At 40.5% G+C, this 27,914-nt stretch overlaps 2 protein-coding genes across 2 annotated transcripts; both read right to left on the minus strand.

Moving 5' to 3' along the window:
- Positions 1 to 8,443: 8,443 nt before the first annotated feature.
- LOC306740881 (S-adenosylhomocysteine hydrolase-like protein 1) lies at positions 8,444 to 16,680 on the minus strand (the record flags this gene model as incomplete). Its single annotated transcript, XM_079223119.1, has 16 exons — positions 8,444 to 8,568; positions 8,676 to 8,754; positions 8,889 to 8,957; positions 9,301 to 9,399; positions 9,497 to 9,591; positions 9,679 to 9,749; positions 9,858 to 9,946; positions 10,034 to 10,097; positions 10,176 to 10,292; positions 10,381 to 10,487; positions 11,077 to 11,171; positions 11,252 to 11,354; positions 11,432 to 11,532; positions 11,748 to 11,885; positions 12,353 to 12,464; positions 16,423 to 16,680. 16 exons carry the CDS (start codon positions 16,678 to 16,680, stop codon positions 8,444 to 8,446), a joined length of 1,722 nt encoding a protein of 573 aa, XP_079079245.1.
- A 3,303-nt stretch (positions 16,681 to 19,983) lies between these two features.
- LOC306741982 (muscarinic acetylcholine receptor M2-like) lies at positions 19,984 to 22,343 on the minus strand (the record flags this gene model as incomplete). The annotated part of the gene is made up of 3 exons (XM_079224323.1): positions 19,984 to 20,295; positions 21,086 to 21,949; positions 22,173 to 22,343. 3 exons carry the CDS (start codon positions 22,341 to 22,343, stop codon positions 19,984 to 19,986), a joined length of 1,347 nt encoding a protein of 448 aa, XP_079080449.1.
- Between the last annotated feature and the right edge of the window lie 5,571 nt (positions 22,344 to 27,914).

Raw genomic sequence — 27,914 nt, forward strand, 5'->3', positions numbered from 1 at the left:
GGGTTTTATTATGTACCGTGCTGAATGGATGTCTTAGAGTTTACTTTTGCATGCGTCCTACATTTTGAATTATATTCATTTTAAAGAAGCATGTACATCATTATGATCGGTATCAATATTCTTTATTTTAAGGTGTTTGTTGTTGCTTTATTCTTCACTTTGGGGCTTTATTTTAATATGACGAGGATCCTGATTGTGTTGTCAATATAGCAAACTAATTTGGGCAACATTCAATTAGCAATCAACCGGTTTTCCAGCGACCCTCATCGTGGTCACTGCAGTGCGCGTGCTGTGCGTAAAGGCACAGAGGAAACGCGCTGTATGGCCCGCTTCAGAGGCAGCAGAAGGAGATAGAGGAGGGCTGCGTGGATTACTATACCGCCAGTGGGTTAAGATGCTTAGCAACTAATTACCTGTCTACTAAAATCCCCTGCTATACAGCCAAAACAAGCTCTGTGAGGGACAGAGTCATGGAGAGTTGACTGTGGACCAGCGGACTGAAGAAGTACCAAAAAGAAAGTCAGTTCTCCTCCACAGGCCCAGTTCCTCCAGCTGAAGACCACCGCTCAGTGCCGGGCTATTTGTTCTTTGATGCGAATACGAGGCTGTCTGGACGTGAAGATACTCCACTGATGGGTGTTTTTTGAGACTTGAAAAAGAAAAAATCTTCTTGTCTTTTTATGACTAAAATTTACTGCAAATTGAGGGTATTGGACCATCTTTATAAGGTAAGAGTCAGACCATCACTGGGTGTTTAAAAAAAATCCACAGGCCTCTGCAATATGTGTGACAAGATCCTGATCCTGATCCTGCATGCGATCCTTTTCAAAGTGAGAATAATCAAGCTATATGTTATTATAATAAGTATGTGTAGATTAAAAAGCTATGTGTGTTGTGTATGTATCTTTAGCTGCTCTAATGATCATCAGACTACTCCACATGTCATAATGTAAAGATTTAATTAATGTAAACAATTAGGTTTATTATCCTCCACTGCAGCATTATTTATAATGGTAAAAATACATGATTGAAGGATGTGGGTTATCATTTTCTTTGTGACTGTAAGAGAGCAACCAACATATGAGGAGCAATTTAATACAGCAAATCCAGGAGATCTCTCTCTCTCTCTCTCTCTCTCTCTCTCTCTCTCTCTCTCTCTCTCTCTCTCTCTCTCTCTCTCCCCCTCTAGCTTTTTACTCTATTGATCTCTCCCGGAAACGGGAAGATGAGCCCTGCTTTGGGACCCATTTGGAGCATCTCAAAAATCACTTAGCACATCATTCCCTACAGCCAGAATCAATCTGAACAGCAAACCTGCTCCTCCACCAGCATCAGGAGAGATCTCAGGGAGGCCAGAAATGTCCCAGCAGCTAACAATAATCCTATGGACTTTCAGAAAGATATAGACACAAGCTCATTTCTGTGAAGATGTTCATGAAGAAGCTAGGTGACTAAGCACCTGTCTGTCTGCTGTAGCAGATGGCATGGCTGGATTTACTATCCATCCTGTGTGGGGAACGAAACGGAGATGAGGGACGGTACACCGTTGATTCTGATACTGATCATTTCCACTCTGCACAGGACTGTAAAGACAAGACTACCCACACTTTAAAGAGGTCAGCATCAGTTCTACCGGCAGACATCCCATCTCAGGATTCACACTTAAAGAAAAAGATGGTCAGGTTAGAAGATGCACATGTAATGTGGGACTATATCTCCTCCTGTTCTGTGTATGGCACTGGTAGAATTCACTGTCACAGCACACTATCAGTGAATTACCATAGGGCCATAAACAGAGTCGAGACAGAACCACAGTGCCTGCATCCGGGTCCCCATCTGCTTTACATATAAAACCAGCAGGCAGGTCCACTTATTTCTCATCTTCTTTGCCCATTTTGGCACTAGCACATTTTTGCTTTGTTTCTCGTTGTTTGAGCAAACATGTGTGGTGCCAATATAGGACAAGACAGACTCTCAGCTGCTCATACATGTTCTGAAACATAGAGAGAGGAGAGGGAGGGATGAACTATGGATCTCATCGATTGCACCGTCCCTCTCAGATATCACTGGTTACCATGGAGGCCCGTGTTCCATCTCCAAGACGCTGTCCCGTGTAACCTGAACCCTACTTGTCACTCAGATCTGGTGCCGGCGATGGCAGCACTCTCCCACAGTGTTTGGCAATGGTAGAACTCACTCTGGTGGGCTGGAAGGATCCAGTGGTTCTAGACTTGCCAACAACTGACTGAGAGCTTTAACCTGCCGTCCCTCATTCCAGGATTCATCTCAGAATAAGGATTATTTTTAAGATTAGTAGTGCGGGTTAAAAGCTGTCATTTCAGTTACAAAAGGTCAGGGTGGCAGGTTTAGGGTGAGGGCATGCTTGTGGCTCAGCAGATAGAGCAGGTTGTCCACTAGATTGGCGGTTCAATCCCCAGTTTCTCCAGCTCGCATTTCGAGGTTATCCTGCAGGTTTGGAAACTCCCCCCCCAGAGATTATAAATAATCTTTGTCCTGCCTGTCTCCTCCCCCAGATGTAAGATACAATGTCCCCTCAGGTTCCTCTTGGCCACACATAGCTGATCCTGACACTAAAGTGTAATCTTTGACCTCAAACACTGTATATGAGCGTAGGATTATTTTAACTATTGGGCCATAACCCATTAATCCATACAAAGACCATTAAGCACTGGGTTGACCATTATCTGTCCATATCAATAAATGAATTGTGTTCATGCGTTTGGTTGTGAAACCAGCAGCTGAAAGCCTCGAGTAGATCCTCAGTGTTGGTGTTTTAGCAGCAGAAGCAACGAGTTCAGTTTATGGTGCAACCTGATCCTGGTCCGTCACAAAAGGTCTGAGATGAGTTCCTGCAGAGGATCATCATAAGTGATGTTAGTGCTGTGTCAAACCATTACAAACTCCAGAGATGCTTTGGAAGACACATCACCATAAACTCTTGATGCAGGGTAGCAGCAACATTTGTCATGAAGTACTTTACAGAGACGTAGCTACCAGGGACTGGGCTTTCAGGGAATTTGAGAGGTTTTAATGGTCTGAGGATTAGTTTACCATCTACAGTTACACACAAACTATACATGTTGAATTCTCTTACCCTGATTATAATTATTCAGTCAAATTTCTTACATTTTGTTTGTTTTAGGCCTAAAATATAAATAAATTGTGAACATTTGGTTATGGAGGTAAACATTTTAACCAGTTAAATTCATTGAGAGAGGAAAAGAAAAGACTTCAGTATTTCCAAAATTCTGGCCACGTTCCTGGAATTTTATTTGACAATTTAGTGAGGAAGCCAAGGTTTCCAAAGATGCTAAATATTTCTCCATAATTACAGTAAAATGTGTAGTATGTCTCTTGGTTTAATACAGTTGTATGCAATAAATGTTTCACTTATGATAGTTTAACTGAAGCAGGTATAGAATATCCTTTCTGTGATTTAAGGGAAACAGCGTGGAAGAAAATATTTAACAAATAGAAACCAGAGGGGAAACCAAAAAGAGGGATAAGGGAGGATGGAAACCACACCACTGGCAGTACAGTGTCTGTGTTGGTTGGATTGATCAGTGGCTGATGCATTTTTATCATTTTCATATAAATGCTGTGAGTCCATTATGGCCGACTGCAGAGGATGTGAGGTTAAGTGGTGCCAGCTGACGCACAGAGAGGAAGAAGGGAGGCCGACACGCTGACAGCTGGTACGAGTGATTAGTACCATGTAGTGATGCAGGGAAGGCATCAAAGCTCTTTAGGGAGAATCCCTAACAGGGAGGATGCAAGGACACACACACACACACACACACACACACACACACACACACACACACACACACACACACAAGCCTAATACACAACTTCTTGGTTGCTAAAACTGGTATTAAACTAAGCACACAGATTCAACAGTATAGGCTGCACCGGCCATCTGCCACTATCAGATGCATCACTGGTAATACAGGGGAATGAGTGGTGTTATTAGATTAGATGGGTGTGGAAGTCAATGGATCTCCTCATTTATCTCTCACCCTAATGATTGTTTAATTGCTATTGTCTCCACTGTTCTTTTGTACTGTGTGTTACCCGTCTCTGTTATATTAAAGTTATTTTGCACAAATCGCAACCTCGTAGTGAGTGGCATTTTATTCAGCACGTAGAAGATTAGCATATAATACAGAAGATGTGAAATGTGTCAGAGGGGATGAAAGACTGGACAAAATTAGATTCAAACACCGATTAATTTCTTGGAAACAGGCGTGAGGGAATGAGACGTTTGAGGTAAATTAATACAATTTGTTTCACTCGTTAGAAAGAGGAAGGAGGAAGAGGAGGAGGGGATCAGTCACTCTGGTGTTGCCCTCCTGAAACACAGTTCAATGAGGATCTTCAGCCATGCCTTGGCTCTCACACACAAACACTGGGAGACTCTGGATTACAGTAATCCAGGGACTGTTGGGTATTTATAGGACTTCAGGATCAGAGACAGACAGGATGCAACAATTGAGGAAAACAGATAATGATTGTCATATGACTGGCTGGATTTACTTGGGACAGTTTATTAGGATAGCAGGAACCAAAACTTATTCACCGAGTGAATGTACAGTAAGTAATACACACACACACACACACACACACACACACACACACACACACACACACACACACACACACACACATATGTATTTTTACACTAAACTAATCCACAAGCAAATGAGGCTGACAAACTCTACAGATGTATGTTTTTAAAAAGGCATTGCCTACTAGTCAACACATACTTTTAACAATACAATGTCAGTCAAATACACCTTTCCCAACCCAATAGTCACAGCAGAAAGGCAGAAAACACAAGGACTCTTAAATAAAATGACCAGTGGAGAATATCTGCAACACTTCAAAAACCCTCTCGACATATATAGATTCTAGGTTAGACATTTTTCTATCTACAATTATTTGCACAGTTCAATGGGTATCAGGACAGTGTGGGACATGAGCAGCGGGGTCGACCTGTATCCTTCACCTTCACATTAATTGGCCCTTGTCACAGCAGCCACTTTGGCATAGCAGAGTAAACACAGAGATGAGCTGCGCCTCGCCTGGAAAGTGAACGAGAGCAGGCGGCAGCAGCGGGGGATGTGTTGATAAAAAAACGGTTTTCAGCCGCCTTCAAAGAATCAACAGGAAGTTCAAGAAACAGTTAAATCCCGTTAGATCCGATCTGTAGGATACTTATAGTTGGCAGACCTTGTTTGGACTGATAAAAGTGGGTTTGTAATTATACTATATTTATGTAGAAACTTGTATATGCATTGTGTGCTATCCTTTGTTCTTGTTATGTCTGCTTGTGAAACACTTTGATGCTCATTTTGATATGTGTTATATAAATTTGATTCTGTGCAGGACTGGCTCATCTCGACCGAGCCTAATACCAGGGCCATAATCAATGTTATTAATTCCACCTTTGTTTACCCTGCAATGGCATGTGGTGTTTTATGTGGGCCAGAGCCTAATGTGCAGGCTGGCTCACTGGAATGAGTGTGACACACGAAATAGATTAGGACCGTAATTTGAGTTAATAAATTGCACCCTGTGTTTACCCCAATGTCAAAATGTTTGTGTGAAAAGGGCCTATTGACTCCCAGTTGGTATAGTTTTGCGTGTGCTGAGTAGAGGGACTTTACATATGCTGTGCTCTGATGGCTGTGATTCAGGGTCAGACTGACGGCAAGTGTGTCTGAGTGCATCTCCACTCTGTGGACTGCTTTTGCCACGAGTGCAGCAAACACTGCTGGCTCTCATTCTCCTGTGTTTCTCTGTGTGCAGGCCCGGGTCCACTGAAGAGAGTTGGGTGAAATGTAATCACTAGCCAGTCTGGTCCATGGTGGTGGCTCAGAGTGGAACACCATTCAATGGTGTAAAGTTGACAATAGACTGTGAGGAAGCAAGCAAACTGATCTTTGACCTCTGGCTGTTCCCATGTGCCTGTTAGGAACTGTGTGTTCCAATATTCATACTGGCATACTATTTAATGTGCCAGAAAAAAATATTTAGTATGTCTCAATACATAATGCCATATGCCAAAAATACCACAAGGTCCCAAAAGGTTGGTTTTTGCAGTTACAAACATGCTTTTCTGACTATTATTATCCACAATCCTCTGTGCATTGGATTTGTAAGCAAAGTTATAGAGTGTCAAAGTTCAAGGTGCAATGTGATGAAGTAGAATGTCCCAATTTGCTTACTGCATGTAACAGTATCCACTTTGTAAGGGCAGCTGCAGTACGTGCTGAAAATACATATCAGCTAAATGCATACTTTTTAGTATGCATTTAGCTGACTGTTTCCCTTCCTTATTTATGGTTGAGAAATTAAGATTATCTCCATGATCCTAGATATTTTAGCATACTAATATATGTTAATAAACTTATACTAATTAATGCACCAGATTTGTTAATTTTACAATTTTACTTGTATGACCAACAGCATCGCTTTTCATAAAGGCTCTTATCAATACGCTGCAACACAGCATCATACTCAAATCCACTTTTTTTTTAAAGGATGATAAATGCATATTCCCATACAACATCATCCTGCTCAAGAAGTCGTTAAGTACAGTAATTGAATGATCCTTTGTCAGTGTGAGTTAAAATGGCTGACTGCACTTTTTACTTTCTTAATGTGATGCAAGCACTTCATTCAAACATTTAGTAGATTATAAACTGATGACTGCATTTTTGGTTTCCTAAATAGATACCTGATAATATACCTGGTAATTTGTATTTGCATCTTTACAACAGATATTTCTGTGTTTTACTGTCTAAACATTGACAGATTTTTTGCAATGTAAAGGGAGATGATTAACAGAATAACATAATTTGCTTTTGTGAATAAACCAAGTTGACAGCACAGGTATTATTACTTCTCGCAGCTGGACTTTCAGTCAGAGAAAAATGTTCAGGGAGACTGAAAAACAAAAAGACTATGAGGTGTTCCTGTTTGGGTCGGGGGTTCATTCAAAAATATACTGGAGCTAAATAATTAATAACAGAAAAAACGGTGAGGCCTTAAAATGCCAAAAAATATAAGAAATTATGCTCATTGCCAGTGTCACTCAAAGACAATAGTGCTATTATGCCCCCAAGTGGTCAAACAGTCACTTAGCAGGCTACTAAGTGAGCCGACTGCACAGGTCCAACTTGTCAGATTTACCTATAGTCATTGTTTGTTGAGGGCAATTTGGATTTTAACGACATCATTATGGATGCACCTGTATTTATGGGGTTGTGTAATGACCACAGATGTGAGCAATAAACCAAGAAAATACAGTTCATGCAGGTACAAATTTAAGATCCCCTATTTGTGAGATAGAGACGCAGGGAAAAGCTTTGAGAAAGAGCAAATATGTTTTATTGTATCATATTTGCATGCTTCACTACAACCATCTTTTAGAAATCAATACATTTTAAACAACAGGAATCAGATAACTACCAATAAATTGATTGTCAAGTACAGTTGTTAATTTTAATTGACTGTTAGTAGACAGTCACAGGCTTTGTTTAAGGTTAATATGAGGCTTAGGTAAACATGGTAATGTTAGATATAAATCATAGAGCATCAGGCTATTTAAAATGTGTTTTACTCTCACTGATAAATCAGAAGATATTTAGAAAACAAAGACTGCTGATAATTTTTTGAGATGTCAACTTTTACTTTTTGTTGGTTTAAACATATGTTACTGCTTCAATAAGTAATGGTGTTGTTATTATTTCATGCAGAAGAATAAAACCCAGTCAGCATTTTGTGTTTCTCTTAACTTTAACTCTTTTAGTTTCAATTCAGAATTCCCTGTGATTACATTGTGAACATTTAAAACCAGGAACAGTGTAACACACAATAACAAATTAAATGGTACAGACACACAGTGAACAAAAGTCTGAAGTCCAGTGTCTCACCACAATAATGTGTCTGGCTAGGACTCAGCCCGTAGAGCAGTGGTTCTCAAATGGGGGAAGGCACTCCAGGGGGTATGGGAGATTTTTCTGTATATATGTAAACATAACATTCATTCAAAAATCCTTTAAAAATAGTTAATTAATACATATTCAATCAAATATAAGTGTAAATTCATAAACTGAATTGTATATATTCTATATTAAATCAGACACTGATGGCACATCGCTGTGTATTACATCTTTTTTTCAACTAAGAATGCTTTGTGCTGGTTAGGGGGTATTTGGCTGAAGAAATATTTTACAGGGGGTACATCACTGAAAAAAGATTGAGAACCACTGCCGTAGAGGGTGTCAGTGCTTTGTCTGCAGGACTGAGAGGTTTCCACCAGAAGGTTAATTAATACCTGTTTTAAAAAAATAATTATGTTAGATCATAAAAATCATGTCTCAGTGTTGTTTTTTTGTAAGAAAAGCATATGTCCTCACCTGTAGTAGTTGTGTTTGAAGGGTCCATGCTTGCTGATGCCCAGGTACTTGGCCTGTTCATCAGTCACCTCCGAGAGGTGAGCGTCAAATGTTGGCAGGTGAAGACTGGCCACATATTCATCTGAAATTATAAAAATGGAGTGTTTGTCATGTCTGAATTAAATGTATATGCATGTGGCAAACAGGAAAGGTTATGACTGTTGAAGGATATTTAAGATGAGGACTTGCCCATCTTCTTCGGCAGCAGGTAGACGTCCTGTTTGTATCGTCCTTCTGGAGCGCTGAACAGCTCTATGAGAGCCAGAGCCTGACAAACAACTGTGAGTGTTAAAACAACTGCAGGTGACGACCATCGGCCTCAACAAGACAGAGCCACAGATACTTCCTCTCCAATACAAGTAAGGAAGAATAATACCTTGAACATAAAACATATCACCATACCTGAGCTGTGGCGGTGATGGAGAGGACAAATGTGGGCACTGTGGAGCAGCTCAGATTCAGCAAGCGGCCCTGAGTGAAAATTGAAAAACTGACATGACATACTGTGATGTGACAGCAGCCACTCATGATAACCTTAACACATCTGAAAGTGTATTATCTCAAATAATTATATAGAATAGTCCTAAAGTATCCCTCTGTCTATCCTGCTGCACACCTGCTCTAATTAGGAAGTGAAGTGATCAGGTAAATTGTATGTGTATTGTAAAGCCTGAGGCAAATTAGTAATTTGTGATTTTGAGCTATACAAAATACATTGAATTTAGATCTGTTCAGGATGCTCAACCCATCAGCATTATGGCCTTAATATGTCATATAATAACAATAATAACAACAATAATAACAGTATTATCACCTCAGCCAGCAGCACGATTCTCTTGCCATCAGGCCAGATAACATGGTCCACCTGCGGCCTCACACGCTCCCACCTCAGCTCTGCAGTCCGCAGACTCACCTGAGAGGAAAGAGTCAAAAGAAAATGTATGTACAGGTGTACATACACACACATCAAATAAAATACAAACATGCACAAACACACGCACAGTTCATACCAAATCTATCTCGGTGCTGGAGTGTCCCATGTTGCAGAGTATGCAGCCATCCTTCATTCTGTCCAGATGTTCCCTTCCCACCACACTTTTATTGCCTGCAGAGAAACAGAGATGAAGCAAACTGCAACAATATTGATAATTGTAACAACAGATAATATTACTGCGTAGAAGACAGCAGTTACCTGTGCAGGTGATGACCATGTCTACCTGTCGGGCCACTTCACTCAGTTTATTCACTCTGAAGCCATCCATGCTAAGAGGAGAGAAAAGGGGTCACATTTACTAAAACGTATTTCATAATGTTTTGCTACAATGAGCCATTGAAAGAGTGCTGATGAAAGCTTCCTCCACTCATTCATACCAGGCCTGAAGGGCACAAATGGGATCCACTTCCGTGACGTACACCACAGCGCCCAATGCTTTTAGGGCAGCACAGCAACCTTTGCCAACCTGCCAGAAGAGAGAAAAGAGGCAAAGCTGCTGACATGTATGTCACATGTGCACAGCAGCACTGGGAACATTCATTATTTCACTGACCTCTCCATATCCACACACCACCGCCTGTTTTCCTCCAAACATGACGTCAGTGGTTCTCTTCAACCTGACAGAAGAGATTAACATAGTCAGGCTCTGTACTGCACAAGGGCTATCGCCAAACGTTCACAATGTGATTCATTACCCGTCCAGTATGGATTCCTTGCAGCAGTAAAGATTGTCGAATTTCTGTTTTGTCACCGAGTCGTTAACGTTAATAGCCGGGACACACAGCCGGCCTGCCTTTGACATCTGGTATAACCTGAAACACAGGTGGGGAGGCGCGCATATGGGAAGTGGAGAAGGACTTTGTAGGAACATCATTCAAGTTTTCAAGTAAAAAAACTAACCGATAGATTCCCGTCACACTTTCCTCCACGATGCCTTTGATGTTCTTGAACAGGCTCGGGTGCTTCTTATGGATCCAGTGGGTCAGGTCGCCTCCATCATCCAGAATCTGAAAGGGAAAAAAGCCAAACTCTTCTATCATCAATGCAACCTTTCTATCTGTAGTAGTTAAACAAAGTCATTAAGGGCAGATTTGAACCAAACATGAAGTCAAATTATATTCACACTTATCCCTGCAAATCCATCTAGTGTGTTCAATTAAAATTGACATGAATTGAAAATAGAAATTCACAAATCTTTAAATGAACAGTGTATGTATTATATATTATATTCAGAAATAAACACTACTATTGACATTTTTAAATGTTGTTTTGCTGAATGTCACATACTATTTGTTATTGTCTAATACGCAAAGATGAAGGAGACAGTCTTTACTCAGTAAGGTAAAATAAGAAAAATACAAAATCTAAATCCAAAATTGATAAATAATTAGACAAAATACATGTAGGAATGATAATAATATAGTTTTGTACTGTCAAGTTTCCTTGAGAACATATTGATTTTATTTTAATAGTCAAGCTTCACTGGTCAAATGCAACCAAACTTAATTTCACTGTAATAAACTACAGTTAAATATTTTCAAACATTGGCCCATCAATCTTGAAATTAATTAGGAGTTCCTTCATTGATAACAGTACCATGTTGGGCTGCCAGGTCTCAGCACCGACACATCGATCAATACACCACCAGAAGTCGTCCTCTGATTCTCCTCTCCATGCAAACACTGGGGTGCCTGAGAGACAGAGCAGGTGATGTAATTAAAGAAAATCGGACGAGTCAGGTTGAAGGAGCCGGTTGCAGAGACAGTCGTACCTCCTTCAGCCAGAGCCGCAGCAACAGCGTTCTGAGTGGAGAAGATGTTACAGGCCGCCCAGCGACACTGAGCTCCCAACGCAGACAGAGTCTCAATCAACACCTGCAAGAGACAAAACACATACAGAGTCACCAAATTTGTTTTTTTTTAAATATTTTTTGTGTGTGCGTTGAACTGACCGCTGTCTGTGCAGTGATGTGTGTGCAGCCCGCCACTTTGGCTCCAGCCAGAGGCTTCTCCCCACCTGCTCCTTTCCTCAGGATCATCAGTGCTGGCATTTCTAAATGTCACAGACAGTGACAGAGTCTCATTCAGTTTGAGAGACATGGCGGTTCCGCAGCAGTCATTTCAGTACTACTAGCTGGTCTGACTGGGATTGAGTTCAGCTCACTTTATTGATGGATGTTTTTTTATTGCTGTTACAGGCACATGGTGCAGTGAATGGCAGGTAGGACATACATTGTTTGTATTTTGTTATCGACTCTTTGTCTTTACCTTGCTGTGCAATTATTATTTCTCTGCGTCCAAATTCTGCCTGTTTGATGTTTTTGATGCAGAAGTCAGAGAGGCCCTTGGAGGTCCTCCGAGGCTTGTCTCTGGGAGAGGTCTCATCCTCTGAGCTGTCACTGCACACTGCAACACAGACATCAAGCAATGTGTATCAGAACAATCAGCTGATACAATATAATGTCCAAAAACAAACTGTTGAAGTATAATAGAGTAATACAGAGACAAATGATTTGTTGGAAAGCATGAAAGTTTTGAATTAGCTCTGGTTTTGCTCAGAGATAAGACTGTAGTCAAATTCTAGAGTCTTATCTCTGAGCCTTTGAAGTCTGTATAAACGCTGGCAGTGAATGACACGTTTCAGAAAGGCTCACAGAGCCGATTATGACCAAATTAAAGAGACTTAATTCTTCAGAAAGACTTTTTCTTTTAATTAAGATTCAGCTGAAGGAGAAAGCACCCAGACTAATCCCCGGGGCCTCTGGTGTTCGTGCTGCTGGGATCAGAACCAGCTCAGTTTATGTATCAAAGACATGTGATCAGACTTGAGAGCGTATGTGTGTCGTGTGTCGTGTGTTCGCATGTTTCCATACCTGAACCGAAGCTATCTGTAGACGACTGTGAGATGGAATGAGACAGAGAGCGATGACCAGTGTTGGAGGTACGGTTGTTGAATTCCTGCTTCTGGTCAGTGATCTGTATTTGCTTTGGAGCCCAAAAACACACAAAGTAAACCAATTATATTGGTTGTTACTTCCCTGCACGTCACAAACATAAAGTCTCACCAACTATATGCTTAAAACTGACCTGATGTAGTCATAATAGTCAAAATTGCACATAAGCACCACCCTTCACAGCAGACTATCTCGTAAAGTCCCACCTCTCTGCTCACAACCTGTCACTATCACAAATCCCCGTATCTTGCACTGAAGCATCCCCGTACATCTGCTGCCGTCTCACCGTCCAGTGTGGCTGTTTGAAGGCTAGGCTGCTGCCACAGGAGTCCCACTTGTCCATGTCCGATCCCTGGCTGTTCGCCTGACTCTGATGCCTGAGCTTCAGGTCCAGCTCCGCAAAAATTCAGACACACCCGCTCACTGACCCCACCTCCAAAAAGTGCATTGAGAGTTTGAAGTTTTAGGGCCAGAGGCTTGATGGGATCATTTAGTTAGCAACTCTGCATTCAGAAAGGATTTGCATATAAAACTAAAGTCTACTGCATGTGTATTATACTTACACACACTGTTGGAGCAAATATTTATATAAGAATGTTTTTAAAGGGGAACTCCACAGATTTAACACATACAGGGCAGTTTACTTGCAGGGAGCACGACCCCGTTGGTAAAACAGTTGTATCATGCATATGTGGCTCTGGAGGACCCAGGAAAAATAACCCTCATGGAGTCATGGTGATGTCATCAAGGTTATCTCAATTTTGAACACAAAGTTTTAGTTACAAACTGGATGAGAGTTTGAAAGATGTGGACATTAAGATCTGACCAAAGTGGCTATTATATAGCATTCTGGGAAATGTAGGATCCAGTTCTTTCAGAGATTGGCTCATACTAGGGACTAAAAGACATGATGTTAGATTTCGATATTTTTTTCTTCTAAAGTTCCCCCATGAAAGTACAATACAAATCAGTTGAAACCCCCTTTCAGGAGTGCAATGTGTAGGTGCTGTTGCTCTTCTCTTTAACCTCTTTTTAGACATTTTTGGAATAAAAAAACGAGCCAGGGTTACAAAAAGGTGAAATTCGGCTTCTCTTAAAAGTCTCCATATATTCAACTGACAAGTCTTTCACTCATAACTAACTTTGTCACAGCTGAATTGGAGAAAGGCTTCAATCACTATCAGTCAGGATTACGAGAGGCATCTTTTATGTGATGCTGCTTGTCAAACTGAGTCCTCAAATCCTCATTAGGAGCAATTACACATGAAGTGCTCCTGATCGTTTTGTAACGAGGATCTCTGTGGGAGTTTTTCAGCCCTCTGCTTCCCTTTGACTTTAGTGAGATAAATCACTGTTATAACGTAGTTGCAGTAACTCCACTTTATCATGCATATTTGTTTTACAACATATTGTTCCTGAATCAATCATATTTTTTCTTCTTCTTCTTAATCTTACTGATTTATAAGATGCTCCACTTTGATTGGTTGATAAATGGTTGAAAGTAAAATCTAAATTAATCCACTTTGCTGACCTGATTGATAACTTCAGAACATAACAAGTCTATATAAGAAATCCTGAATTTAGGACAAATTACTATATTCACACACACACACACACACACACACACACACACACACACACACACACACACACACACACACACACACACACACACACACAGATACTAAGACACACTGGTCTAAAATGTATTTATTTTTGTTCTAGTATTGGCTTCTTGGAACGATTAAGGAGCTGCTTAATCTTTAACATGAGAAGACATTAAGCTGTGACTTGAGGCAATGGGAAAGTTAACTTAATGATCACAAAACCATCTTCTTCAGGGCTCAGGAAACAGGTTTGAATCCAAGCCAGCTACTGTGAAAGTACAATGAAAGTCTATAAAGCTAATAAATGGCTGTGGGTAATGTCTAAAAAATGTCCTCTTGGGAAACCATTTCTGCATTGATACGTAACCTGAAACAATTTGCATTTCTCTTCAACTTTTTGTCATTTCAATCAATCAAACTCAGGTAATTCACAGTTGTAGTGGTTAAAAACAGGTAAGAGTTAATTGTAAAGTTTATTCAAGTACCCCCATTAAAACAACGTAATGGTTACAAATTACTCATTTAACATGAAGACCTGACTCGCTGCCTAAAAGGCAACTCCAAAATAAAGAGAGTAACAGCGCTCCTAAAACAAAAGCAGTGATACCTTGATGCAGATGGACTGCACTGCCTCCTGGTCCTTGGCTTTAGTTATGTTCACTAGACTGTACACTTTCTTCATGCTGGTAGAGCTGCTCTCACACTGACCACAGTCACTCTGCAGAGTCATGCAGTTGAACTGATTAGAGAGTTCGCAGAGTCACGCTTTATGCCACACCTTTAGGCCCAGGTGATGGGTGGAGAGAAGAGAGAGAGAGGAGAGAGAGAAAGAGAGAGAGAGAGAGAGAAAGAGAGAGAGAGTGAATGAGTCTTTGTGAGGCTCACATAGGAAGGGGAACTATGGGAAAATATAGAAGAACAGGTTAGAGATGGAGAGAAGAAAGAGAGTTGTAAGGAAACATAAGCTCAGTCAAGTGGTACTTGAGGCCACAGATGTATGTGAGTATGTATGTAAAGTGCACTTTGCTCTCAGGGTTTCCATTAAATAGACAGCAGAGTAATGTACATACATGAACATACATTCATGACAGAGACTGTTAGTGAGAGAGAGAAAGAGAAAGAAGAGTGAAATATAGGGGCAGAGGAAGCAGAAAAGTGAACAAACACAAGTCTTATGTGTCGGTACATTCAGAGACACAGACAGCAGCAAAGAGGCTTCTTTAAGTAAATAGACAGCTGGACTTAACTGTATAAGTCAGAGTTTCACCATCACTGTTACAGACAATGAAAGTCCATGTCACAGCATTTATATTCTGGATCACAGGATGGCAAATAGTTTAGCCAAAGTTGCACTTTCTTTACTGTTTAGTTTCCTAAAGGAATACGCTCTGCTAATTTGTTGTATATATTGAGTTTTGTTGTATGTATTGAGTATTTCCATTCCGATATTTGTTCTATGTAACGTTGCTTGCTACTGTGACAAACACAAATGTCTATCTATCTATCTATCTATCTATCTATCTATCTATCTATCTATCTATCTATCTATCTATCTATCTATCTATCTATCTATCTATCTATCTATCTATCTATCTATCTATATATATATCTATCTATCTATCTATCTATCTATCTATCTATCTATCTATCTATCTATCTATCTATCTATCTAACTATCTAACTTAATGTACCTTCCTCCAAAACCTTCGATCTATTTTAGAATTGTTTTAAACACTTAAAGAGGCTAGCTCTCCTCGACCCAAATCAGTCTGCACCAAATTTCAAACTGCTAGAGAAACGCACCTAGAAGCCCCTTTTTCCCATTTCAAGGCGGACGTTGGGGAAATTGGGGATAGATTCACAGAGAGGAGACAGTAGCTTCAAGCATATTTCAGATACATAGATATGAAGGAAACAAGTTAAGGATTGCCTTCTACATAAGGACAATGCAGGCCAACCTTTCCTAGCATCTCAATGTTCCATGATGTAAAGTATCAGAGGAGTGAAGGCCTTGAGAAGATGCATGCATAAATAAAACATCACCATAGTCAATCACATACATAAAAGTAGCAGCAACAAGTCTCAACAAGAGATTAATCAACTAAGAATCCTACTTTGATGTGTGACATCATCACACTTCCCCTTTTAGTCTACTCTGTCTTTTCAAAGAGACAACATGAGTGACATATGTGTGTATGAATACTGGTCAAACATTCACAGAGGCCTGCACATCTAAAATCATTAACAGCCTGAGTATATGCAGATTCACGATTCTGGTTTAGAACACTTACAGACGCTCACACCTTATATCATGTCTTGGTCTTGACAAGCCTGACCTACAAAGCAGTCAAAGTCAGGAAATGTAGCAGCTTCCTTGCTCACCATGTCAGTCTTCAGAGCTTCAGTCACCAGCTCTCCTGTCCCAGACCCCTCCGGGACAGGCCACCCGTCCCGGCCCTGAGGTGTCCTCCTGCTCTCTGCTGCTTTCAGCATCTGCAGCAGGTTGGGGCTGCATTTTACCGACTGATGTTTGGTGTTTTCCTCCTCTGCCTTTCCATTCACCACATGAGGTTCCGGATATTCATCGGGTAGTGGCATGTCCTCCCGGGAGGCTCCGGTCTGGTCCCTTTCCTCGGCCATGACTCCACTGGCAGCCAGTAATGCAGTGAATTAGTGTTCAGACCGCAGAGCAGCTGACGGCTCGGCCATACCCTGCCCACATGCACACGTGTGTTTACTCTAAACAGCAGCAGCTCTTCGGTAACTTTAACTGAATGTAAAGCAGATAATTAGACCTGCATGCAGTTTGTACAAGGTAGAAAGTGCAACTCACCTCCACCAAAGTGCCATGTAGGAAAAGGTCAACATGTGCCCCAATGTAGTCTTTTGTATTGAAAGGTCTCCGGTTAATGGAGAAGCACTTAAACTCAAGACCTCCGGCGTAGACTGGCAGAGCCACTTCTTGTTTTTGTGTTGTCTTTGATAACATTTGCTCAAGTCACAATGAGCACAAAGACATGAGTGCAATGCAAACAGAGGGTTACATTGTAAACAACAGGCAGGGTCAGGTGTTTATATTAAACCCCACCAGCATCAATAGTGTCCCCATGGTAACGACCAATGCCCTTTACGCGTCTACTGCAAGGCTGAAAGACGAGAGGCACACAGATATACAAGTGTCTCAAAAAGACTGCTATTAGAATGGAAATACATTATGTTAAGGTTTTAAGTTTGATATGGTTTTACCTGTCAGGGTATGGTGATTGTTGATGATGTATGATAACCTTAGTTTACAATTGTTAAAGGTTCTCCCATGGGTAAGGGAAATCGTCTGACCTAGGTGTTTCAGCTCGTGCTTTCATTAAGGTCTTAAAACCGGTTCCTGTCTGAACATTGCAACACGTTTTGCCAAATAATTCCACTCTTTGTATTTTCTCACTGAACTGCAGTAACAAAAAGAATAATTTTTTACCCACACGATGTTTCTTCCTCAGATTGCTGAAGCATCATATCAGGTTCAGACAATATTGCTTAGAACAAAAACCTTTTGTTCTTGTGCTCCTGGAGGAACGATTACAGCAAGCAAACCTGTTATGAGCCCTGCTGGTGTTGTAAGACAGAAATGACACTTTGTGAACCTCCATTGACCTTTTTAGTTGAGGTTACATTTGGTGAAAAGGAAGTGGATAATAATTGTGGCGAGAGTCATTATAACACATAGATTTGTTGTTTTAATTAAGAAATTAAATTTTTGTGTTGCGGTCATCCATCTAATTGTGCAGTTTGCCGTAAATACACACAGTAACAACACACAGAAGGTCATATTCGGAAAAGTTCTCCTTCACAGTGCGATACACATCCCAAATGTCTAACAAATGCTTGTTGCAACTAGTGATGCAAAGGTTAGTTTAGCTTTCAGTGTTCTGCCAGTGAGCCTTCAGGTTCAGGAGAATCAATAAAAGACGTGTGTTTTGTTCCACTAGAGGGCGTAATCATCCCACAGCTGTCCACTGGAGTTGCCAACCGCTGAGACAGAGAAACCTTTTGTCCTTTCTTTCCTCAGTGTGAGAAGTGTGGGAAGAGTCTAGTTTGTTTTCTTCTGTTCTGCCTCAGTCCAGAAGGAGGAGAAACAGGAGAAGAAGTTAACCTCTCTCTCTCTCTCTCTCTCTCCCACTCTCCCTCTCTCTTTCTCTCTCTCTCTCTCTCCCGCTCTCCTCCCCCCCCCACACACACACCCCCCCTCCCCTCTCTCTCTCTCTCTCTCTCTCTCTCTCCAAATATTTCTCTGTTCCTCATTTCTATCCAGTGCAGGAATTTCAAACTCTGGTGCTAAATTAGGAAAGGTTTAAAAATGGCCTGGTGGGCAGTAAGTTGTTTACTATAGGACCCTTTACACTTTTAATTAAATGTTCTTAGTGATACAACTTTGCTCACTTTCCTTCATCATCTTTATTCTTGTTTAGAATGGAGGTGGCAAAAAGAAGCGAGAATCAATAAGAAAAGGAAATTAGCATATAGTTAGATACAAAACTTAGCCAACAAAAAGTATCTATTGCACTTGCTTCTTTAGCTTGCTATCTTTTAGCTAGGTCAAATAGAGCTATAGTTTTGATTAATCCTGAGACAAAAACAACTCCTGTTTTGCTTCTGTAGAGATGACACACTAGATGGTGACACGTACAAAAGGCATTCGATTTGTTTAAAATTAAACAAATCGAATGTCTTGTGGAGCATTATATCAAACCTGCACTTGCTGTTTTGTTTTTTTACTGTAAGTGTTGTTTTCAACTATGGACCAGTTACTGGCCGTCTGTCATTCCTTTGAAGATTAAGTTTTTGCAAACTAACTGAAGTGCAGCTCTATTTTTCAGATATGCTGCTCTGCTCTTCACGATTTCCCCTCTTTCCTCCAGTGCACACGTTACTGCAGTACAGCACTTTTTTGTGCTGCAGTGTGTAATTCCTCTCGTCAGGCAGCAGGCCAGCAGTGATTGGACAAAGGTGTTCATGGGATGGTGGAGCCAATAAATCAGATTGCATCGACTCTTTGCACTAACCCAGTTAAATTCAGAGCACATATTAGATTAAGACGAAGAAAACACGAAACCACATTTTCCATCATTATCTCTTTTATTCATGGAAAACATGTATTAATACACGGAAGAGGGAAAGATATGGACAAATATCACATTTGGGATAATTTCACAATAACATGGATAACGGATGTCATTATCTTAATATGAAAAATATCAGCTGTCTCGCAGTCACACACACACACACACACACACACACACACACACACACACACACACACACACACACACACACACACACAGTTTACAGCTGCTAATTGTATTTTATTCTCTTTTCTTAACTCACTTTGAAGAGAATGCTTCACTCAGACCAATTTTTCCCCTGTTTCATAGCTCCATGTCAGCTCAAACACTTAATAATAACAATAAAGTGTCTCATTCGATAGTATATTATCTTCTTCTTATTTTTATACTTTTTATACATCTTATAATCACTGTTTTGGTCAAAAAGCTATCACATTTACCACAATGTTACTGTAAAAAGAGGTTGCATATCAAAAAACATAATGCACAAGCTTCTGTAGCAGGATCAAAGAGGAAAATATCTTGTGTACTAAATCCCCAACTGACACTCAATCAAATGTACTTCTTCACAATAAACCGCATTTCTAACAGAATGCATCGATTTAGAATACCTTAGCATGTATTTCAAAATCCTGAAAAGTTAAACGTGTGGTACGTTTATAAAACACAGTTTCCTTTGCCGTGACAGTTGGAAAACGTTCCATTGAAAAATAAATGGAGTGCACAATAAGAAGACAACTAGTCTATATTTTAACATCATTTTAGTCATCTCTGAGTCATCCCAATAGTTTGACTCCATCACAAACATGGGTCACTGTTTTCGCCCTCATCGCGCTGTACGTATGTTCTTGTACTGGCACACCAGCAGGTGCTTAAAGGTGTTTTTGAAGGTGGCGTTGCAGAGAGCGTAGCAGGCCGGGTTGATGGTGCTGTTGATGTAGCAGAGCCAGTAGCCGATGGTCCAGAGAGAGTTTGGGATGCAGATGGTACAGAAGGTGTTGATCAGGACCATCACGTTGTACGGTGTCCATGTGGCAACAAAAGCAACCAAGATGGCCATGATGATGCGGGTCACCTTTTTCTCCCTGGAAGAAAGGCCCTTCCTTTTCCACTTTGCCACAGCACTCTGCTTTGTCACCTAGAAAAGAGAGTAGAAGAAGAGGATGTTTTTCAATTTAAAGTTTTTAAAGTGATTCTAGTTCATTTTGTTTGGCAACTTGGAACAAGCTGCAAACACAACTTTGACATTTTGCAAAGTGTTTACACAGACATGGAGCAACATTAGCTTTCTTTTTGAGTTTCGTGGCGAATGTATGTCCAATATTCACTCTCTTTCAGCCTAGTTTTGGTTTAAGCAGATTATTAAAAGGAAAATGAGAAAACCGAACAATTCTTTTTCAGTATTGTTCAAATATATAGACTAAGTGTCTACATTTATGCTAGCACTTATGCACAGCGGTGCGTTAAACTAAATGCATGGCAATGTTAGAATAACAATGGATATATTTTTCTCTTAAGCATGCTAAAAAACAATAAACAGAAAGTACACTTGAGGCTGATGGGAACGTGTTAGGTTTTGCAGATATCTAAATAAACTACTGGACGCATTTTAAAAATGTAGTACATATTATAATTCAAGGGACCACCAAAGTTCACACATTTCACACAAAAACAGATGTGAACGTCCTGGTGGTGCTTGAGGGTCAGTGGGGTCGCTAAAGTAATTAAGCTTCATCCTCAGGGGACAATGAACACACCTTCACAGCAATTCATCTGATAGTTGAAAGATTTCCGTGTGGACCAGATTGGTGGACTGACCGACCGACAGCCATACATAGAGGCCTGGAGCTGTGAGTCTGATTGAATTCGTGTTTTCTTTAGTCATCTGAATCACAATGTCAAAGCTTTAACACATTAAACAACTTTACCTTAAACAGTGTCTTTGCGGCCGGACTTTGTCTGTCAACAGCTGAGTTTTCTGGAGAAGGTGTTTGATTTGTCTTTTTCCCACCATTGGAACCTTTCTGTAATGAAGCCGCCGCCACAGTGTCCTTGGACGTTGACGCGTGGTTGTTGTCCTCTGTAGAGTCCACCTGGTCAGTTATTTCCTCCTGACAGGGTCCACTTCCATTCTGCTTCTGCAATATTTCCTTCTCTTTCCCATCGTTAGCCTCCACCTGAGCTTCTCTTGTTATGATGCTGTTGTTCTGGCGCTCACAACCCTCCTCCTGGCTGTGAGAGGGGCCTTCTCCCAGACTGGTACCGGAAGTCTTCCTGCTGTCCCTCCTCATCCGGCTGCGGCTTGCCTTGGATATGCGCCAGTAGAGGTAGATCATGATGGCCACTGGGAGGTAAAAAGCTGCTATAGCTGTCCCAAACGTCACTGCAGGGTTTGAGAAGAACTGGATGTAGCACTCACCTGGCGGCACGGTTCTCCCGCCCACAATGAACTGCCAAAACAAAATGGCTGGAGCCCAGAGGACGAAGGACAAGACCCAGGCCGCAGCAATCATCAGACCTGCCATCTTGGTGCTGCGGCGGGCCGGGTAGCTGAGCGGTTTGGTGACACAGAAGTAACGGTCAAAACTAATGATGAGCAGGTTCATGACTGAGGCGTTGCTGACAACATAATCAACAGCTAACCACAGGTCACACACCACTGCTCCCAGGGGCCAGTAGCCAATCACTATATAGACAGTGTAGAGATTCATGGAGCAGATGCCAATAATAAGGTCTGCACAGGCCAGGCTGAACAGGAAGTAGTTGTTGACAGTCTGCAGGTTCCTGTTTACCTTTAGAGAAACAACAAGGGGCAGGCTGTCAGATGCTAATCTTTTTTTGTGCGATATGACGTGTGTTTTCTCATATTAGATTATGATGATGTGTGTTTTCTCATATTAGATTACCTCTCACAGTTGCACATGCTGTATTCTTACCTCTAAGTCTTGGTGTATTTTTCAAGGTGTTTAGAGATGAAACTTTAATCATAGATGATCAAAACAAGAAAAAACAAACCTTTATAGACAGCATGACCAGGATGTTTCCGATGATGGTGATCAGACTCACAGATCCAGCCACCAGGACGATGAGAACAATCTCCACAGTTGAGTACGGGCTTCCAGAGGAGAGGCTGGTGTTATTAACACTGCTGATGTTGGTGGTGTGGGAGAAATTCAGAGTCTCCATGCTGTCTGGTTTTGGATATCCGTCTCAGGCTCAAATCATATCTGTACAATACCTGATAAACACAAAGATTATGAAGTAATCAGCCTTTTTTAAAAGCATTTAGCCTTTTTGTGATGCCAGTGTGTTCGTATTTGTGTGCACTCCTCTCTGATGCAAAATGATCTGTAGCTTTCAGCGTGTAAACATTTTGCAGGTGTTTGTGGGTTTTTGAGCTCATGACTTTGCCAAGGTGTGAATGATAAACAGCCCAGGTGAGCAAATATGGGCTGCAGCAGCTGTGTTTAAATGATACAGCAGTGTCCCTCATACTCATATCAGAAACAACACATTAGGAGGGCTGGAATCTGCACAGTCTGTAAATCAGCTGCTATTGTATAATCAGCTTGGAGAGGCTATTATCCCAAGTGACTTTTGAAACCATGTTTGATTCTGATACTTAGTTTGAGGTATCTTTAGACTTGTATGACTTGGCTTTCTTGGCAAAGCTACTCTCTTCACTAACATCACAAGTGACCTTAAAGTCTTAATTCTTCTTAAATATGACCTAACAGGTTGAATGAGACCATGGGACAAGGCCACCTACACCTCTACAGAGCTCTTGGAAGACACAAAAGGCCCCTTAAGCGTGTACGCAAATACAAAAATGCCAAGGCATAAAGGAGTAATTTACTAACATCTCTTAGTTATTTCAGTATGTGTACAGACAGATTTCCACCTACGCTAAAAATACAGGCTCTGCATAAAAGCATATATATATATTTATATATAATGGGTGTGTATACAAAATGTCCCCAGGCAAGCAAACAGACAGCAAAACACCACAATTAAGGCAATGTATCATCGGTTATTGTTATGTTAAAAACCAAGAAATATCATAGACCTACAATTTACACAGCGTAGCAATGTGATTAACTGATGTATTCTGATCAGAAAATCAATGTAAAGACACTTAGTTGAGACCATGAAGGCTGTTGCATACTGCTAAAACCATGTAAGTGACTCCATTAGGCCACTTGATAACATCATACTGTACCTGAGAGATGCTTACTTCCTGCTCTTACAGCCAGATGAAACTTCATTACATCATCTCTAACTCTATCACTTACTCATCAAAGACCCATTCTGGGCCTTTTCTCAGGACCTCGTCTTGACAGCCTGTGATTCTTAGGTTTGACTTGTTAAGACCTTTTGGTCTCGATTTAAAATTACTGCATAAGATTTTTGCCAAAGAATCAGAGTGAATTGTTGTGTTTCCGTTAGCTTAGAATGAGCCAGAAAGGGAGCGGGTCCACTTCACTCTGTCATGTTGCACCTCCATGTCTGTACAGTTGCCCAGACCGGTCAAACCAAACTGTCTTTATCAAGGCCTTTTGCAATTTTACGCTACATGAAGGCCACCGTAGTTCTTCGAACTGTGATAACAAAGTGCAAAAATGTTCTATCGCCATCTAACTTTCATTGCTCCTAAAGTAATGCTATTATGGTAAGGATGGTCTCTGAGCGAGGTGACCAGCGTTACCACGATTTTGCACTGAAAGGGAAGAATGAGAGGAGGGGTATTTGGTTGGTTGCAATCTGTAACTACAACGCTAGATGCCACTAAATCCTACGAACCGGTCCTTTACAGAGACCGTTCATTCTGGGACAAAACACAGGTAACTTTTACATTTTAGGGTTGAGATTTGGCTTCAATTCAGTTCAATTTCGTTTATATATCACACAATTGCCTCAGGGGCTTTTACAATCTTGTACAACTGCTCCAGCTTAGGTTCAGAGTAAGGCTTGTAGCAGCAATTGCTGACATAAGATTTGTCTCCGGGAAATTATTGTGAGTCAATGCAATGTCCTCCAGAGCAGTGGTGGAAGAACTATCAAGTATCAGTAAAAATGATTACAATTGCAATCCTGAAGTATTAGCATTTTTAAATACTGTAAACCTGCAATAATGGATTTTTAAGCCACTTGGGGGGCAGCAAAAACGTCACAAACATGTTATCGCCTTTTGGGTTGATATGAGGTACTAGCTAGCAAAGAGCTACTTATTTACATGTCCATCAGATATTGAGCATTTGGAGTCTGGTCAATGAAGCTCCAAACATCGCTCTCTTTTAGCTCTGCTTTTGCTATAATGTTCCACTATGTTCACAAGCTTGATCATTGTTTCTGTCTTATGTTTGTTTCCCTAAAATCAGCTGAATGCTGTAGTCAAAATCGACATTATAAGAGTAAAATATTAAAGTTGCGGTCGGTAACCTCACTACTTTTTTCCTGTTTTTTTTTCAAACATCAAAATCTTTGATCTATATATATATATATATATATATATATATATATATATATATATATATATACACACACACACACACATACACACATGGCAACATAAACATATATAAACAAGCTGTCTAATACGCTAGTGTAAAGATGCTCCCATTTGATTGATGTGAAGTTGAGTGGGAGATCACTACCTGCTCACAAGTCCGTCCTCACTTCTTCCCTTCATTCACACTAATAAGACCGACATTACTGGACCTCCCTAATTATAATCCAGGGCTACTGGAGAGTCAGGGAGGCAAACAGTATTTCTCTGACAGACACAGAAACATAGTAATTAGATCCAGCAGATGCTGCCTGCAACAGCTGTACCGGTAATATGCTTCTAGTAGTACTCAACTGGCAGGCTGAGCTCGGCTTTAAAAAATCTGTATGTCTTTGATATCATGAACGATACAACAGTCCGCTGCAGAATCAGTTGTGACTGGCAGATGAGAAGGGGCTTGTTTGCAGAGACAAGAGTGTACAGTATACAGTTTCATCAAAAGGAGGATTTAACGATTACAGGGATCAAAGAGTTCTAGTATTTTATTATTTAATTAAAAAAGAGATTCCTATCTCATAAATGTTTATTTTCATAAAATATATTTTTCCAGGACAAACATATTTCAAACGGGAAGTCTGTAACATCATTTTGGATGTTTGCACAGATGGGATCTTAACTCCAGCAGCTGTAAAGCTTGTAAATACACATGTGTGCATATGACATCGAAAGAAAGACCAAAACAAATACAGTACATACATTTTGTTTGAGGTCACACACTGTCTAATTTGTGAAAGCAACATTTGACTAATTTGTTTCTTTGTTTTGATTTTGAAGCAAAGGTTCCTGAGGTTGATGCAGTAGTTAAGTCGGGATGCCACACACGTTTGTTGTGATTTCAGCGGAGTCCTGAATCTGAAGAGTGGGACATTTCACATCAACCTGAGCTTTGGCTTCACACAGCTGTGTAACAGACAGAAGAGAAAAGAAACACTGAATATTCAATCCAGCATTGCCATGGAGCCAGAAAGAAAAAAAGTGTAGGGGAAGGAAAAATAATAAAACCAAATAACAAGTCAAATTATAGAGTGAACAGTGTGGGAAGGACTACAAATGACATCTTAAATTATAGCATGCAGAAGAAATAACACACAAAGAAGGGAGTTTAAACTGTGAAACCTTTTAACAAGAGTTGACTAAGGGAGTCAAGCTCAGGGGACAGAAGTAGTAATGAACAAAGATTAAAAAACAAGATTTCAGGCAGAAGCTGTTTGAAATCTAGTTTCCCTCTGAAACACAAATGTAGCGTAATCAGGGGGATTCCTTGGGAGCAGGGAGACCGGGGAATCCAGAGTCGGGACCTGATGCTGGTGGCTGATTGAAACCTTTCAGCAATGATGATAAACATTTCTAAAACAGCCTTAGGGAACAATAAACCCCAGTTCTACTGTTCAATTCTTAGAAGCATCCTCAGGAAGCTGAAACGGCGTGTGGAGGCTAAAATTTCAATCAATAACGGATCACATTGTCTTGTAGTGACATGCAATCAATATTGTAATGTTACCTTGATATTGCTTCATCTTTCTGTAGTGGATCATTTTGTAATACATCAATTAGACTCACAAGAATGCCTTCATTTGAGTCAGCATAATTGAAATTAAGCGTTTTTTACTTTACAGAATAAGAAAGCAAAGTAAAGGAAACATATTTCTGACTGTAGGTGCCAAAATATACTTGACTCTACTGGTGCCTCACCTTACAGATATTAATATCTGCTTCAAGTAGCTGTTGCTTAGGTTATGGTCCTTTTCTAAATAAGTATGTAAATATGTGTCCTTGTCTGCGGTAGTTTGGAACAAATCCAGAGAGATGTTTTCTTACCTTGTTTGCTGGGAATGACATGGATGAGCTGTTTTAGTTTGGTCCATGTTACCCTCACGTCTGTGGACACAATGGAGCAGAGAGAGAAGCAGAAAGTAACCCAACGTTGATGTCGCTCCTCCTCTGACAAGAACCTGTGTGTGTGTGTGTGTGTGTGTGTGTGTGTGTGTGTGTGTGTGTGTGTGTGTGTGTGTGTGTGTGTGTGTGTGTGTGTGTGTGTGTGTGTGTGTGAGTGTGAGTGTGGATGTATGTGTGTTGAAGGGAGACAGAAAGAGAGACTGACAGCTAATGATGTGGAGAGAAATTTCAATGGCTGTGACGTGAAATATAATGGGAAAGCACTATTAAAAGCAAAATGAAAGGAAAGGGTCTCACTTTTATTCTGCTGCTGCAGGATGTTAACCTTTAAGACTCTGTTGTTTTGACCTTTTAACCAAACCTGTGACGCAGCCTGCCCCAGTTGGTGGATGACCTTACTTTGATGGAATTACTACAAAGAATAATGGTCCATCTCCACGAAACAATATTGCAAATAACACGAGCAACGTGTGATCAAACAGACCCGTAGATTTTGATATGAGAAAATATGAGTTGATTCATTGTGCTTGTCCTGGTCCAGACTTATGCCACACTGACCACATCAACATTGCTTACTTTGTTTGTATGTAATGTAAACTGTAAGACTACTACTACTACTACTACTACTACTACTACTACTACTACTACTACTACTACTACTTTATACGGTATTCTGTGTAATCACTGTGATTTAATATAAATATTGTGTTTACATTTTATGAACTTCATGAACTTGTGTCATAGAAAACGGTGATGGTGCATCCACGATCATGAGCTCCTCTCCTGCGCTTTCACCATTTATCATGAACACAAATCAATATGAGGTTTTGAATGTGTGTCTCCACATGTGTGTTTTTCTTTGGTTTCCTGTCGCCTATAGAATCTCCTTTTTCCAATTTCCAAGACACTCTGGCATGTCTTATTACTTGTAGTAGTTTTAAATGTTAAATAATTAGCAATATTACTCCCGTTGATGACATATGATAATACAGACCTTTCAAGATAGATTGAATTAGGCTCTGGTAATAAGGATAAATAAAGATATGAATGGTAAAATTGTTGGAGATTTTTCTTCATTTCTTGCAGAGAGTCAGATCAAAAGACGGATACCACTCTCTCGTCCTGTACGGGTAATACGAAGCTACAGTCAGCAGCCAGTTAGCATAGCTTAACACAATGACGGGAAACCTTAGGTAGAAGTCACTGCCTTTTGCACTCCTCCACGAACCCCTATATAATGGTCACTCAATAGTTTGCACCAACATATTGCCATCATTTTGCATCATAACTGAGTT

Source organism: Taurulus bubalis (genome assembly GCF_910589615.1).
Source record: "Taurulus bubalis genome assembly, chromosome: 9".
In the NCBI taxonomy this organism is placed as follows: Eukaryota; Metazoa; Chordata; class Actinopteri; order Perciformes; family Cottidae; genus Taurulus; species Taurulus bubalis.